This window comes from Nicotiana tabacum, chromosome 4 (assembly GCF_000715075.1).
Source record: "Nicotiana tabacum cultivar K326 chromosome 4, ASM71507v2, whole genome shotgun sequence".
Classification (NCBI taxonomy): Eukaryota; Viridiplantae; Streptophyta; class Magnoliopsida; order Solanales; family Solanaceae; genus Nicotiana; species Nicotiana tabacum.
Genome location: NC_134083.1, coordinates 36,572,220 through 36,588,761, shown reverse-complemented (window position 1 = coordinate 36,588,761; position 16,542 = coordinate 36,572,220). Strand labels below are relative to the sequence as shown.

At 33.6% G+C, this 16,542-nt stretch overlaps 1 protein-coding gene across 2 annotated transcripts; it reads right to left on the bottom strand.

Annotated features, from left to right (window-relative positions):
• Positions 1-7,174: 7,174 nt before the first annotated feature.
• LOC107791937 (putative boron transporter 2) lies at positions 7,175-13,282 on the bottom strand. Of its 2 annotated transcripts, XM_075251688.1 has the most exons (13): positions 12,862-13,077; positions 12,634-12,686; positions 11,539-11,621; positions 11,261-11,453; positions 11,053-11,191; positions 10,460-10,625; positions 10,083-10,249; positions 9,768-9,941; positions 9,564-9,659; positions 9,048-9,185; positions 8,649-8,968; positions 8,075-8,345; positions 7,175-7,808 (listed from the first exon to the last, which is right to left on the bottom strand). In XM_075251688.1, the coding sequence occupies exons 4-13, from the start codon at positions 11,335-11,337 to the stop codon at positions 7,467-7,469; spliced, it is 1,890 nt and encodes a 629-aa protein (XP_075107789.1). In that variant the 5' UTR covers positions 11,338-11,453; positions 11,539-11,621; positions 12,634-12,686; positions 12,862-13,077; the 3' UTR covers positions 7,175-7,466. The 2 variants fall into 2 exon arrangements, with proteins under 2 accessions (XP_075107789.1, XP_016469582.2); XM_016614096.2 differs by having other exon boundaries at positions 11,834-13,282.
• Positions 13,283-16,542: the final 3,260 nt, after the last annotated feature.

Genomic DNA, 16,542 nt, shown 5'->3' with positions numbered 1-16,542 from the left:
GATCACTTGTATTGAGCTAATCCACATATCCTTAAAACCGCGTATAAATTCAATTGTTATTCATTTTTAAGGGTAAACACATGTGTTTAAGTCCAAAATGCTTTTCTTCTCTCTAAAATCACAATTTAAAAAAGAAAACTATAAAAAAATTTAAGAAATATTTATAAATTACACTACAATAATTATTTTTATACATAAAATATTTTTAAAATTTGTATACATATAATGTCGGGTTGGTTTGATTTCGATTTGACATTTTTTAGTTAAAACCAAACCAAACTAATTATGGTCATTTTTTTTTTGTAATACCAAATCAAATCAAACCAAATCATAGACGGATTTTTTTTTCCCGGTTTGACTGGTGCGGTTTATCGGTTTACTTTGTACACCCATGCGAATGTGAAATGAGCCTAATTTATTGGATGGACACGTAGAAATGTGTTGTGCGCCTCTTTGGAAGAGAAAATGATTGATAATAAATGAATTATAAATTCTAATACTTGTGTAATCCATCTTTCAAGAAGGTGAAATTTTTAATAAAAAAATATTTTAAATAAGGATGGAAAGGTACAAATTCACCCTTTTTTCTTTGTATATTGGATTTGATGTACATAAAAATAATGAAATGTATATTTGAAGAAAAAAGGGTACAAAAATGTCGACATATAAGTTGTCTGATGTAAAAACAATTGTAAATAAATTTTTCGGATGTGAGCATAAAACTCGTCAAATTAAGAAACCCCAAAACCAAAAATTGCACAAGACACTAAAATTAGATTTTAAAATAGCAGAGGCTGGACCTCAAAAAGCTATATATGATCCTTCAATCTATCTATATATATAGATCTATATTATTATAAAAACACCAATGTTCCACGCTAAATGTTGAACGATTAAAATAGTCTCGAAATATTAGTCGATTTTTGTGCCCTTATTTATATTAATCTTAACCTAAAATTATTGGTTATATTAGTAAAACAAATAGAAATAGACTTCTAAATAGAATACCATGTCTGAATTTTGATGCCTAAATAAAGATCGAATATCAGTTCTGGACTTTTGTTGCTTTGTGTTTTTTCCTAGAGTGGCGGCTTGGAAGACGAAGATACGAATTTGATGGAATTTTACCTGTTTGTTTATTCTAGGTATTCTCTTATGTGCAAAACTCTATATATATATATATATATATATATATATATATATATGAAAGAATATATATGAGATATGTGTATAGTTGAGTAATAGATTCTTTCAATAATGTCTATGTTGGAGAGAAATTGTTTTGTGACGATCCGATCGATCGTTTTGCTTTCTACAATTCCGCTCCCCTAAATAAAACTTCTCGTACATGCTTTTACTGTTTTATGACTTGCGGGGATAGTTAGTTTGGGATTTGGAAGGGTTCGGATTGAAATCGGAACACTTGGTTCCTTAAGGTTGGCTTAAAAGGCCAAGTATGACTTCGGTCAATATTTTGAGTAAACGACCTCGGAATCGGGATTTGGCGGTTTCAATAGGTTCGTATGATGATTTTGGACCTGGAAATATGCTCGGTTCGGGTTTTGAATGACCAGAGAGTGTTTCAGCGCCTAGTATCAAAAGTTGGTTCTTTAAGCTCTTTAAAATTTAATTTGGAACGGGTTTTGGTGACATCGAGGTCCAAATGAAATTTCGAGACCGGAAATAGTTTCGTAATGTCATTTAATACTTGCACGCAAATTTGGTGCCATTCCGAGTTGATTTGATAGGAATCGGACGAGCGAAAGTCTTTTTAGAAGTTTTGAGTTCATGAGATTAATTCATGCGTTTTGGCGTCCGATTTGTGATTTTTGATGTTATTTCAGTATTCCGATCGCGCGAGCAAGTTTGTATGATGTTGTTAGATAGGTGTGGGTGTTTGGTATAGAGCCCCGAGGGCTCGAGTGAGTTTCGGACGTGTGGAAGGGATGAAATACACACCAGATTTTTGGTGTTTCTTGGCACCAGTTGCAGGTCTCGCAAATGTGAGAAATAGTTCGCAAATGCGGATTTCGCATTTGCGAGAAGAGCTTCGCAATTGCGAAGAAGCTCAGTCTGGGGATTTTTCGCATTTGCAAACTCAGCAGTGATCGCATTTGCGACCCATCCGTCGCATTTCCGACCTTAGCAGCTGGAGCCAGGCTTCGCAATTTCGAGAGTTTTGTCGCATTTGCGAACGTGGTGTCGCAAATGCGACATCAGAGGCCTGTGCTCAGCTCATTTAATGCGGGACTTAGGCCATTTATTTCATTTCACTTCATCTTTTGGGCGATTTTTGGAGCTTTTGGAAGGGGGTTTTCACCCTAGCACTTTGAGGTAAGTAATTTCTATATAACATGAGTTAAATACATATATTATGGGTAGATTAACATGTAAAAATTACTAGAAATCATGGGTTGAGACAGTAAACTAGTATTCTTTTGTATATTCTGCTAGTAGCCCACATACTTGTGATACCGGATCTTGGCACACACTAGTAGACTTATGATTTTGGATTTATTATTATGACTTCGATTTGCATTCAGTTGCTTTTGTTTAATTACTTTACGGCAGTAAATTTCTAAATCTTTTATAAGTGAGGAAAATTATTTCTTTGCAAACATATTAAAAGTGGAAATCACTAAATTTATCAGTGTTGGCTTGCCTAACAATGGCGTTGGACGCCCTCACGGTATGATAGAATTGGCTCTTTGACATGTCTGCAGGGCTTCGTTAATGGGCTTCGATGCCGAGAAACCTATCCTTTGGTGTGACAGCAGTAATTTTGATGGGCATCACTTGGGAGTTAGTAAAATGTTTGATAGCATATATATATATATATATATATATATATATATAGAGAACAATGCTCGAATTTTTTTTTCTTTGAGATTTTGTCTCTTTTTCAATTATACAATTTTTTATAATTTACATAAGCTATATATAGTTGCACTTGGTAAATAGTGATTAATGATTTGGTTGTATTTTTTATTTTCCCGTGATTTGGTTAATTTATGCCACAATTTCTCTTACTTTGAGCTGCCAATTTTCTTCTACCTTGCTAAATTATATCTTGGGTTATTACTACATTACAGAGTTAATAGGCGAAAAGGTTAGAGCTTTTCTAGTGTTCATAATCTTCAAAAGTGTCAGTTACAGACTTATGGTTATTTCTATTGATTATGCAGAGGATAATATTGATTCATATGGTAGATCCCTCCATGGAAGACTACTTTTTCCTGCTTATCTCTCTTTTGTCTCGTGCAAACAAACAACCTTTTGGGTGGCAACAAAATCTCATTGAGGGAGCTTAATGTTAATAGCATCAGTCTATTAAATGGAAGAATCAAGTTCCTTAAATTTTATAGTTATAAACAAGCTAGACTTCTCCATGATACAAGTACTTCCTTTATCTCAAACTAATTTTCCTCGTGCTTTTTTGTTGTTTCACAATATGTGTAGTAATCTATTGTAAATTTAAAAAATTTAATTTTCTAGAAAATAATTATATATATATATATATATATATATATATATGAAAAATAATTATTCTAATCACATTAAAAATTCAGCTCTTACCAGTATTGGTGTTCAAACAAAATGGAAAACCTTAAGTTGGTACACATAATGATATTTATCCTAACTAACCTCTCTCAGAAAGAGAAAAGAAGACTTAGCTAGATGTCGTTGTTCCCCGGTAGTAGACGCAGCCACTCTCTTCTTTTGTTCCTCTATATTGTTAAAAGTAATAGACTCCTTTTACCTGATATATTCATTAGATTGTATTAAGAAGTATATATTTTTTTCTTGATTTTATAATGTTAAGTTTTTATTATGTGATTGTACTTTCATATGTTTGAGAATAATAAAAGGTTCCAATTTATGGCTGTTGAAAGCTTGTAACCCACATACATATTTTAATGGCATTTATACAAAATAGTTTGCCGGATTTATCATTTACTTTACTTAGAGGCTAAAAAACGTTTGTCAAAAACTAAAATATATACGAGAAAAAAAGTATATTCACATATTTTATGTTAACTATTACACGCGTCTATGGTTTACGTGCAAGGCACGTACATAGAGACTAGTACTATATTAAAAGCACGAAGGCCCTAAGAGAAATATCGTTCGCCTTTTTTACCCTTTAAAAATAGTTATTCTAATTAACTTCCTAAAATTTAAAAATAATCATTCAATTATTTTTCTAATATTTAGAAATAGTCATTTAATTTTATTAGAAATCTTTTCTTATTTAAAATATATAAGAACTATTAATATTTAGGACTTAAAAATTAATAAAAAATTTACCGTAAATTATTTCCTCATTTAAATTACCATACTTTTCATATTGAGATAATAAATTATATCCTTTTTCTTTGATGGACGTGGAACTCAATTGAGACACAAAGAGTAGGTTTATTATTTAAAATTTCAAATCAAAAGATCCACACGGCTAGATATGTATTTTATTTTGAATTTAGTTTTGAAATTTAAAAAAAAAATCCTTGGTTTTAGGTTTTTGTTGTCTTTTATGATTACCTTTAATTATTGATATAACTATGAAATCCGTGACAAATATCAATATTAATAGTAAGATTCTCATGTTAAAGCCATCCAAATAATAAAAGAGACTATATTTTAGCAGTATTACTCGTGAATGAGATAATATCCAATCAGTTGAATTCAAGTACCGTCACTAAATATTATCAATGAATAGCTTTTAAATAGTTAACTATAATTCGCTTTTATAATTCAAAAAATAAAAAATATATATGTAGATAAAAATAAATATTGCAAACACTATATTAATGATTTATCTGAATGCACATTAAAACTTACATGAAGTGTTAATAGATTTTATACCTTTTGAGAATTATATTAATAACGATACCTTCATGTACTTCAAGATAATAATAATAATAATAATAATAATAATAATAATAATAATAATAATAATAATAATAATAATAATAATAATAAATAATAATAATAATAATAATAATAATAATAATAATAATAATAATAATAATAAAACACATGTAATTGGGCTTAAATAATACCTATCCAATTAAGTTGTTCATATGATAGTTAAACCTAATAATATGGAGTCCTTTTTTATTTTTATTTTCCAGTTTGATTTTCAGTAAGAATAAGATGAAATTCATATTACGTACTTGAGCAAAAAGAATTTATTTTTTAAGGCCATGAAGAATATAATATTGTTACAAGATATATTTGAGTACGAGTTAGTATATTATTGTGTTATGTTGAACAACTAAAGCAAATGCACAACTCATATACCAAAATTACGATAAGATATTAGAATAATTTTATGTGATGTACCTATTTTTTTCTTTATTAAGTTGGGCTATATATCATCAATAATCATCATTTTCAAGAGCTTGTGCTTTCTTTTTTAATTTTATTTTATAACTTAATTACATAGATAAATAATATTTTTGTAATTTTTAAAAGTGTATACTCACTTATATGAAGTACACGCACAACGCGCGTACTCTAAAACTAGTAAGCCAAAAATACCCGAAATTGCACAAAATACACTTATAAGTGTGATTTCATATTAGATCCCTTTCTTTTTGAGTTTTCATTCAAATAACAATTATAGTTTGTTAAATACTCGATGAAACCAAAAGTACTCATTTTTTACCGCCTTATGGGATAAAAACTACTAAGGAATATATTTAAGGTCCCATTTTGAACTTACTATCAAACATAAGACTTTTATAAAAATCGATCAAAGTTAATTTTGTGATAAGTGGAGCAAAAGTAAAATAATTGTCATATAATAAAAAAGAATAATAAATGAGCATAAATGTTGTTGACCGCCAGTAAAATTTACTCCATACCATTGTGGAGCATAGAACTTTCATATACCAGAAAAATACAATATGTTTAGCGAAACTTCAAAGATGTCTAAATATATTCATTTCATTGAACCTGACGATTTCATCAAACTTCAATCTACACGTGTCTGATAGACTTAGTCGTCAAAGGAGGAAAGAAGACTTAATTATCATAGGTTCTTTGCTAAGTTGAAATTTTAGTTTAGTTTGCATGTATATTAAGCGTACTAACTAAATTCTGAGCATAACAAAATTAGTTTATTTATAACTATTGTTATTTTTTTTGCATTATTTTTATATTTGATATATACTAATATTTTTTAAGAAGTTCAAAATAGTAAGAGTGTCCTAGAAAATGAAATATACGGTGAAATTAACTGCAATTTTTCTGTCAAGCTTCACTCGTGCTTATGCGTATTGAGCAGTTAAATTACCTTTTTTCTATTTGATAAATATTTTCCTATATTAAAATCACATACTGTGAGTCTTCCTTTACGTTTCTGGTTCATTTTTAGACAAATAGAGCATCTGTATTAGAATTCAGCAAGATCAAGTGGGCGTCGCCTATGTACGAACCAGAAGCATTTAATTGAATTTATCACATCCTTATTTATCAAGAATAGGACTTGTTCAGTGCCTCAAAGTTTTATGAAGAAAAAGGGTAAGAAAATAAAGTATTAGGATTGGCAATATGTTCCTCAAATCTCACTCGAATCAACTAAGCCTTTTTTAACAAAATAACTCTACTTTAATTTTCAATTCTGTGCTTAGAAACATCTTAAGCATGAATAATATCTATTATAAGTCTCATATGAATCCTGTCAATTATCATACTGCAATAAACAAAGAAATAGTACGATATCAATCTGGAATCAAAACAACCAATGCTTGCTTATTTGTTATCCCTTGTGATGTTAAAGCAAGCTAACTCTTGTCATATTGTGTATAATGCCATTGAGAAATAATTTAGGTTATAACACGAAAATGCAAGAGAAAAAGAACAAGAACCAGCAAGTTTGAACAGAAATCTAAAGTCAATCTTCTGCAAAAGAAGCACTAGTAGCAACCAATGACAAGGTGACTAGATAAAGCTTTACTACTGATCATGCGACAAGCAACGGAAAGTTGGACCTTTCCTTTTGTTTGTGCTATAACTTTAACTCACAATTGACTCTTCTACATCAAACTCCCAAGGGACATCAGCTTCAGTAGGAGACTTATGTGGAGCAGATGAAATACATTGAGTTTAGCTCACAGTTTACTGCTAAAAGCTAGTTGATAGTACAACAAATACGTAAATGGGGCAGACGTTCAGAAGTTCTTCCTTTTTTCCATAAAACTCTTGATAATACAACAAAGAAACGCAAATTTTCACACAGTTTTCTCTTTCTTTTCTCATGTATAATGGTTTGTCTTCTGCCCATAGATTATAATTGCTTATAAGAGTAAGACCAATAAAACAGTACTCTCCTATACATCGTTGCAACCAGTAAAACACATATAGAGATTCCTAAAATAAGGTTATAGTAAAGCACAAACATTTGATAACCTCTCAAACACAAATGAACGACTCCAGAAAGTCCTCTCGAGAACTGGTGTATACTAAATAAACTCATTAACTTGCATTTGATACTGGGTAGAAGATGAACCTTGACTGCTTTTACCAAGGTTAGATGGCCCAGGGCTTGGAGTTTGCTTTATTTCGAGTCCCTTTCCACTCAGTGCAGGGCTCCTTTCTGCTCTTACCTCATTTGATCTTGGACTGTAAGCCCTTTGCATTAACTGTGGGCTATGCACAGGCTTTATCTCTTGAAGAGGAGTTGGGGTTGAACTAGTTACTTTTGGGCTGCACGAATGTCGGATTTCCCCACGGCTTCTTGTGACCATTTCGTCAAGAATTTCACCGCTATCAATGCGGGTTGGTCTTGCCTGAACACCTCGATCCTGCAAAAGTATAAATCACAAAATTAAGAAAATGTTTCAAGAAAACTTATGTGTCTTGATTTAAGCTACTTGCACTGGAAATAACTGCAATATTCATCAGAAAGTTTTCCAGTGCAAATGTTAAATTTTGATCCATATATAACCTCATAATAACTGCCTTCACCCTGGAGAAACCATAAAGAATCTAATCTTTTTTAAAATGTGAAATTGATTGTCTTTATCATAGAAAAAGAACTAAACGATATATAATGTTTGTGCTAACTTACTTCAAAGGACATATTGTAAGTTACAGCTGAGGCTTCTTCATATTCTGCAGCATCCAGATCTTGTAGATGTGCTCCTTTGAAAAACTTGGGCAGCAGATACTGGCGAACAGGGACAAGAAGCATGATCAACATTGGGAAAAGGACACCTGCTACTGGTATCCATGTTATGCCGAAACACAGGAGCAAATGAAATGTCTGAAACAAGGTGAAACCGGCAATTGTCTTGAAAGGCACTATCTCCAAAAATGTCGCATGACTGTCTTCCAAGACCCTGAATAAGTTACAAATACAGAGAGAGGTAAGTGGATTTTCAAAGCAAGCTAGAAAAATTATTAGATTATGTGAGTTTCTAAAGAACTAAAACCCAGAACTAAGAAGTCGTGTCTTCTTTGGCAGTGCAAAATCCAGAGTCCTCTTCTGGAAGGATATGCAATGGGAATAATTCATGCATCCCTGTATCTTGCTAGCGAGATGGACACTAGATAAAAAAAGGATAGTGGGGAAGAAATGTCGGGGATGAACTATGGACCCGATGCACTAATATGCATATTGACTATTGGGCAGAGACACTCACTTGTATCTTCGGCTTGGTGCAGTTAAAAGCAGTAATATCCTCTCCCAAAACTGATTTCCTGGCAAGCTCTCAATTGCCATGAAAGCAAAGTATCCCCAGAGAACTGAAGTAGGAATCTTTTTCAAGATAGGCATAGCAGCAACGCAAGCACCAACCATTAATGCCTGAAGGAGATTGCTTAGGCGTTGTTCTTTGACTTCTACTGGTAAAAGATCATCAACATCCTTATTGACATCAAAGACTGTCTCATCAACTGGTGCACTAATGTAGCCCATACTCGATGACTGCTGAATTGTTGACTCCTTTAGCTCTTTGAGCCCCTGTTTGACGGAAGTATTACTAAGTTAAGCATGTTAATTACTTCGATATCCTCATTCAGCAATTACATCAACAATTTACCAGTCCCGATGGAGTTTGATAGACAAGGGGAGTCTGCATCTCATTGTAAGCCTCCTGCATGCTCCTGTACAATTGGCCAAGATTTGCATTTTTACTCATGCTTTTTCTTGCTGTTGATACAAGTTTATTCCGTAAAAGCTGTTTCCATAGAGAGAAAACAATATTGAAATATTAATAAGAAGAATTAGATATAATCTCTGAAAGACCAATCAAGCATCCTAAATTGTCGATTAGACTTGAAACAGCAACATTATTTCGTTAGACTAGAAACAGCAACATTATTTCGTGAGCATTGTTGGGGGGGAAAACAGAAAGCATGAGACAACAAATATTTATGAAGTTACATTCTTTCTTGGTCCATAGTGAGGTCTTGTGTAGATGATTCCTACTTCCGGAGTTCCTTCTGCTCAACACTTGTGTACTATTCAACAAAAAATTGGCAGTGTACATATGACTCTCTTCAAGTTCAGTAATCCCAATGGACTAGAATTGTATATTAAGAGAGAATTTTGGTACCTGATGTTTCAATGTGGCCAAGCTTTTCGTATGCATTGGAGATTGTGGAATGACTCCATTGGAAGGAGGAATGCCAATAAGACCACATAGTATGACCTAGCGAATATACAAGCACCAAAGTGATCAACTAATCAGTTATAGCTAAAAACACTTTTGAAAACCCAAATTGATGACTAAAAGAAAAGGCCAGAGCCACCAGCATACCAAGAAGCCCAAAAGAAGGAGATCATAATGATACGAGGAAGGTTTCTTTAGATTGAACTCTTTTTGTTGCGCAAGTTGAGATGCAACACTGTGATCAAAGTAGTACAGAACAGCAATCATTGTGGCTGGAATAAAAGCTCCAAAAATATACAGTGGAGGAACATGCAACATTTCCTGTGAAAAGCACCACTTGAGTATGAGCTATCAAGAATAAATAGAAAAGAAGCATGTCTGATCCTTGGATTGATAACACTAAGAAGAACATCATTGGCTGGTATATACGAAAAGGCGCCGTGGAAGAAGAAGAAGAAGCACCTTTATAACTGTCCAATTCAAGTAAGCACCGGGCGACCATGGATTGGGGCTGAAAAGGCGCCGTGGAATCCCTTGTGGAACATCATTGGCTGGTATATACGAAACACCCGTCCAAACAAGCACCATTAGTGGGACACCATAGTCAGCAATAAATCCTCGAAGCCAGCCTTAACAAAAATGAAGTGTCAGCAATTTCACACAAGGCAACAATTTGCCTTTCTAGTTTTCAAAGCAATCGATCATTACTAAATTGATAAACACAACAAATTCACCTTTGTGCACATATATTAAGTTTAAGAATAAAGTGGGTGAAAGCTATAATTGTTTTCTTTTATGTTGTCTTTCATGTTCATGTACTTAAACTGAAAATTGTATACCTGTCCCATAGCGCCAGGATCTAGCTTTACGGCTCCTCAATGCAGTGAACAGAAGGCCGAAGGATAGAACTAATGCAAACATCACATTTGCAAAGCGCCAAGAAGGTAGGAACGCAACCTGATGAGGGTTTTCTCTTTCTGGTATGCCAAACTCCTCTACTAGTCCCTGTGTTTGCATGCATTAGTACTGAAAAATTAAAAAAACAACAATACTATTTTAAGAATTAGACCATAAATCTATGCATTAGTAGGAATTTGTGAAAGCACTGTTTCTGGAATAGACCAGCCAACAGTGAAACTGAAGAAATAGATCACAATTTGCAACAATCAGGGGAAAAGGAATTGGTCATCAAAATTGCAATATACCAAAACTAGTACATGAAAAGTCACACAACTGTAAATTCTTGAGGAAATTGCTATCAAATGATAAAGCTTCAATGAAAGCATAACTGAATTCTGCTTTTCTCATAGTATTGCTGATCTCTTAAAAGAATTCAAGAAAGAAAATGCAAGGTGCACTGCTGGAAGACATCCAAAATTAATTTGGGCTGACTGCTTAGAAAATTGAGAGACTAGGATCAAGACTTCCTTACCTTAATAGCCTGTTGCATAAAGAGCATAGCAATTAGTAGACCAAATAATTCACCAGCAAGACGTGTAAATCTGTTTATTATAGAGCATGCACCCAAAATTGCCAGCAAGATGAGCAGAAAAGCGGTCCAAACACACACCCTGCACATAACCAAGTCAGAAAGCTTGACGGCACTGGTAGATAGTGATTCAAGAGTGGCAAGAAGTTACCATGCTGTCCAGGCTAGAAACAGCTTCGGACCCAAGTCCTTTCGATCTTTTGCAAAGTTGAACATAAAAGTGTACATAAGTACAGTTGGCTCAGCTACTCCTAGTATAAGGAGTGGCTGTCCACCGAAAATGGAATGGATCACACCACAAATTGCAGTTGAAGCAAGAGTCTGCACTGCAGTTATACTTCCATCTAGCAATAATATAAGACAGATACAGCAGTTCGGTGAATACACCATCGGGTAAGGATCGACTGAAATTGTCAAAATCTGTCTTACCGGTGCTTCTTTCTAGTTGCTCACCAAAAGAAATAACAGGAATTGCTGATGCGAAAAAGATGTAGGTCGTTGGAGCCAGGATCCTTAACATATAAGACAATTCATGCACATCATTGAAAATTAAAATGCAATCAAGTCAATTAAAGTTGCTCATTACAGTGTTGCTTTTAAACAGACAGAAAGCCGAAGATAATAAGAATAATACTCAAATCTCCTCAAAAGAAGTCTAGGCCCAGCCAATATACAAAATCATTTACTGTTCAGTTTCACTTCAGCTTAAGTAAAATTAACGAACCTGATACCTGCACGGAGACCACCAGTCCAGTCTTGCTTGTAGCATAACAGTCTTCCTTTGAGATCATTCTTAATTCCACGGAACGGAACAAAGGTTTCTTCCATTACCACTCAAAATGTTGGCTAATGAAGGGAAAAGCTTTGTTCTGTTTCCCTTTCTACGGACAACTTAAAGAAGAGAAACTAGAACAGAACCAAAGGGACTCGAGAGGCCAATACCACTTAAACTAGATTAGCATAGTGAAAATAAGCATAATCTTTTGGGCAGAAAACAACACTTACTTGATCATGACTAGATTATTTAGGGGAAAAAAGGAAAAATGTGTTGATTCATATGTATATGTTAACTGTATACTTGACCTTCAATGAGGCACATGGAATAGGATGCTAATTAATGATGTTTACATATTTACAAAGAATGTCTTGGGATTAGAAGTACAAAAGAATCAGTTAGCAATCAATAATGTATTTCAGGTAAGTATGAGGCTTAACTTGCCAAAAGATTTCACCAACTTGAATTCAATAGGACCAAAAGCAAATTAGACTAACAGGTTGAAGTCATAACTCATACAGAATCAAGACTAACGAAAGAAACAGAAATTCTCCATCTTCTGAGATTTCTTACTAACAAAATTTATATCCATAGTCTAAATACTCTTATCACAAATTAAATATACATACTCTTTCTCGTCATTTACTAATTAAAAGAACAAAATCCGACCATGGCCTAATTACAGTTACATAGTCAGAACTTTTTTGACTGTAAAGGTACTAGTATATCTGAGCAAAAGAGTAACGTACCAGTAACCAAAAAACCAAGGATTTAGCGAGAACCCATTTCTTAACAATTGATTCTGAGTGTTTTAGAACAAGTTCAACCAAATGGGCATAACAAGGAAACAAGAAAAATCAAAGAATACGAGAATTAGCGAGGACCCATAACGAGAAAAAGTGGAAAGGGAATGATTCGGGACAATTGAAAGAAAATGAGCATCAATTTAGCAAAGAAAGCAGCTTTTTCACTCTTACATTATAAAGAGCAGACCTTTCCACGAACACAGTTCAATAATGAAGGGACAAGTAATGTACGCTGTTTACATTAGTCAAAGAAACAAAGTACGAAGAGAAAAGAAAGGGGAGTATGTCACAATAAAGCAATGCGAGAAAGATAGAGAGCGAGAGGAGCAGCTGAAGGAAGTAATTCTCACGAAAGAAAACTCTTTAGGTGGAAGGGATGATTGGCGTGAAGAAAGTGAGAGGTGAGCAAGCATAAATAACCAACAAACAAATACAACTATTGAAACAAATTACTGGTACTAGTAATTAGGTACAGTGAATAGTTTAATAATGACAAATGCGAATATATTGTCTATTGTAAGAGAAAAGAAATTACTCAAACTTTACAGACAAGAAATTAGAGAAGTTCTCTTTGGGATATTTAGGGAAGAGCAGACAAAAAGCGATTCTACGGAAAGGCTTCTGTTATGACTCGTAAAGGGCCAAAGAGGTTGTGCTAGAGAAAGCACACAAAAATTGATAAATTTGTTATAAAATAAATACAGTAAAGTAAAGATAAGTATAAAGAGAAACTGATATATTAATCAACTTGAAATTGATGTACATAATGAACTGAAATCTTCTTTATTTATAGAAGAAAGGAAGTTGTTGTGTAAGTTGCTACTGCAAGCTGCTGTGTAAGCTGTTTGTAAGTTGCTACTGCAAGTTGTTATGTAAGCTGCTACTTCAAGCTGTTTGTTTAAGCTGCTTGTAAGCTGCTATTGTATCAGATATAGATAATCTTCTACCGGGGTAATATTTATCCATAATAGAGTACCGAAAGAATAAGCTCATTGTACCAGATATAAATAATCTTCTACCGGGGATAATATTTATCCATAACGGATAACGGAGTACTGAAAGGATAAACTTCTTCAGGAGGCTTATTTCCAATAGAGTACTAAATAGATAAATATATTTACGGTGGAGTCTCATATGGATAAGCTTTTTCAGAAAGCTTATTTACAACAGAGTACTAAATGAGCATCCATAATATAATATATTCATAACACTCCCCCTTGGATGTTCATTAAAATATAATGTGCCTCATTAAAACCTTACTAGGAAAAATCTCGTGGGAAAAAAATCCTAGTGAAGGAAAAAGAGTACATATATTTAGTAATACGCATAACTAGTTGTCTCATTAAAAACCTTATAAGGAAAATCCTGTGGAAAAAAACCTTAGTAATGAAAAAAGAGTATAGCGTGTATTTTACTCCCCCTGATAAAAATCTTATTTCAAATATTTTAGTCTCTGCATTCCAATCTTGTATACCATCTTCTCAAGAGTTGAAGTTGGCAAAGTTTTAGTAAATAAATCTGCCGGATTGTCACTTGAACGGATGTGTTGTACATCAATGTCACCATTTTTTCTGAAGATCATGTGTGTAAAATAATTTTTGTGAAATGTGCTTCGTTCTATCACATTTTATAAATCCTCCCTTTAATTGGGGTATGCATGCAGCATTGTCTTCATATAAAATTGTGGATCTTTTATCACATTCCAAACCATATTTTTCTTGAATAAAATGAAAATCGATCTCAACTATACGCATTCCCTACTTGCTTCATGAATAGTTATTATCTCATCATGATTTAAAGAAGTAGCAACAATAGATTGCTTTGTGGAACGCCATGATATGATAGTACCTCCACATGTAAACACGTACCCGATTTGAGATGGAGCTTTATGGGGATCAGATAAATAACATGCATCTGCATAACCAACAATATTTGCACTACTTTTGTTAGCATAAAGCAAACCCGTATCAAGAGTTTCCTTTAAATATCGCAAAATATGCTTAATCTCATTCCAATGTCTCTGTGTAGGAGAAGAGCTATATCTTGCTAGTAAATTGACAGAAAATGCTATATCAGGCATTGTAGCATTAGCAAGATACATAAGTGCACCAATTGCACTGAGATAGGGTGTTTCAAGACCAAGGAGTTCCTCATCCTCTTTTGGAGGTCAGAACGAGTCCTTATTCATTTCAAGTGATCGAACAACCATTGGCGTACTCAATGGGTGCGCTTTGTCCATGTAAAAGCATTTTAAGACCCTTTCTGTATTGGCAGATGATGTATAAAGATTCCGTCTGCTAAATGTTCAATTTGCAGACCAAGACAAATTTTTGTCTTTCCAGAATCTTTTATCTCAAATTCTTTCTTAAGATATTCAATTGCCTTTTAGAGCTCTTCTGGAGTTCCAACAAGATTTATGTTATCAACATAAACAGCAAGTATAACAAATTCTAATGCCATTTTCTTTATAAAAATACATGGACAAATAACATCATTTATGTAACCTTCTTTCAACAAATATTCACTAAGGCGATTATACCACATGTGCCCAGATTGCTTTAAACCTTACAAAGATCTTTGTAATCTGATTGAATACATTTCTCGAGATTTTGAATTTGCTTCAGGCATTTTAAATCCTTCAGGGATTTTCATGTAAATCTCATTATTAAGTGACCCGTACAGATAAGTTATAACCACATCCATCAGATGTATTTCAAGCCTTTCACGTAAGGCTAAACCGATGAGATATCGAAATGTTATGGCATCCATAACGGGTAAATATGTTTCTTCATAATCGACTCCAGGTCGTTGTGAGAATCTTTGTGCGACAAGGCGAATCTTGTATCTTTCAACTTCATTTTTGTCATTCCTTTTTTGCACAAAAACTCATTTATGACCAATTGGTTTTATACTAGCAGATGTTTGGACTACTGGTCCAAAGACCTCTCTTTTAGTAAGTGCGTTCAATTCTGATTTAATTGCCCCTTGCCATTTTGGCCAATCAGATCTTTGTCGACATTCTTCGACAGATCGGGGTTCAAAATCCTCACTTTCTTGCATAATGTTAAGTGTAATATTTTATGCAAAAATATTATCCACCACTATTTCAGATCGATTTAAATTAATTCCATCAGCAGTAGAACTTATTAAAAGTTCCTCACTCACTTGAGTCTCGGGTTCATTGATTTCTTTAGGAATCTCAGAACTAATCAGATCTTGGGTCTCTTTAAGAGATCCCTTTTAAAGTATCGTTTTGATCATTTGTCAATTTTCTTTTTCGAGGATTTCGATCCTTAGAACCCAAAGGCCTACCACGCTTCAGGCATGCTTTAGGTTCACTAGCTCTCATGCTAGTAGATGGTCCTGCTGGGACATCAATTCAGATAGGCACATTCTCTGTAGGGATATGTGACTTAGTTATCCTTTTCAAATCAGTAAATGCGTCTCGCATTTGATTTGCTATATTTTGTAAATGGATGATCTTCTGGACCTCCTGATTACATATAGGGGTACGTGTATCAAAATGAGATAATGATGAAACTTTCCACATAATTTCTCTTTTGATTTCCTTTTTCTCTCCCCTAATTGTGAAAAATTTATTTCATCAAACCGACAATCTACAAATCGAGAAGTAAATAAATCTCCTGTCAATGGTTCAATATAGCGAATAATAGAGGGTGATTCGAACCCAACATATATTCCTAACCTTCTCTATGGGCTCATCTTACTGCATTGTGGTGGTGCTACTGGCACATATACAGCACATCCGAAAATTCGTAGATGGGCAACATTTGGTTCATAACTAAAAACTAATTATGACGGAGAGTATTTATTATAATGTGTCAGTCTAAG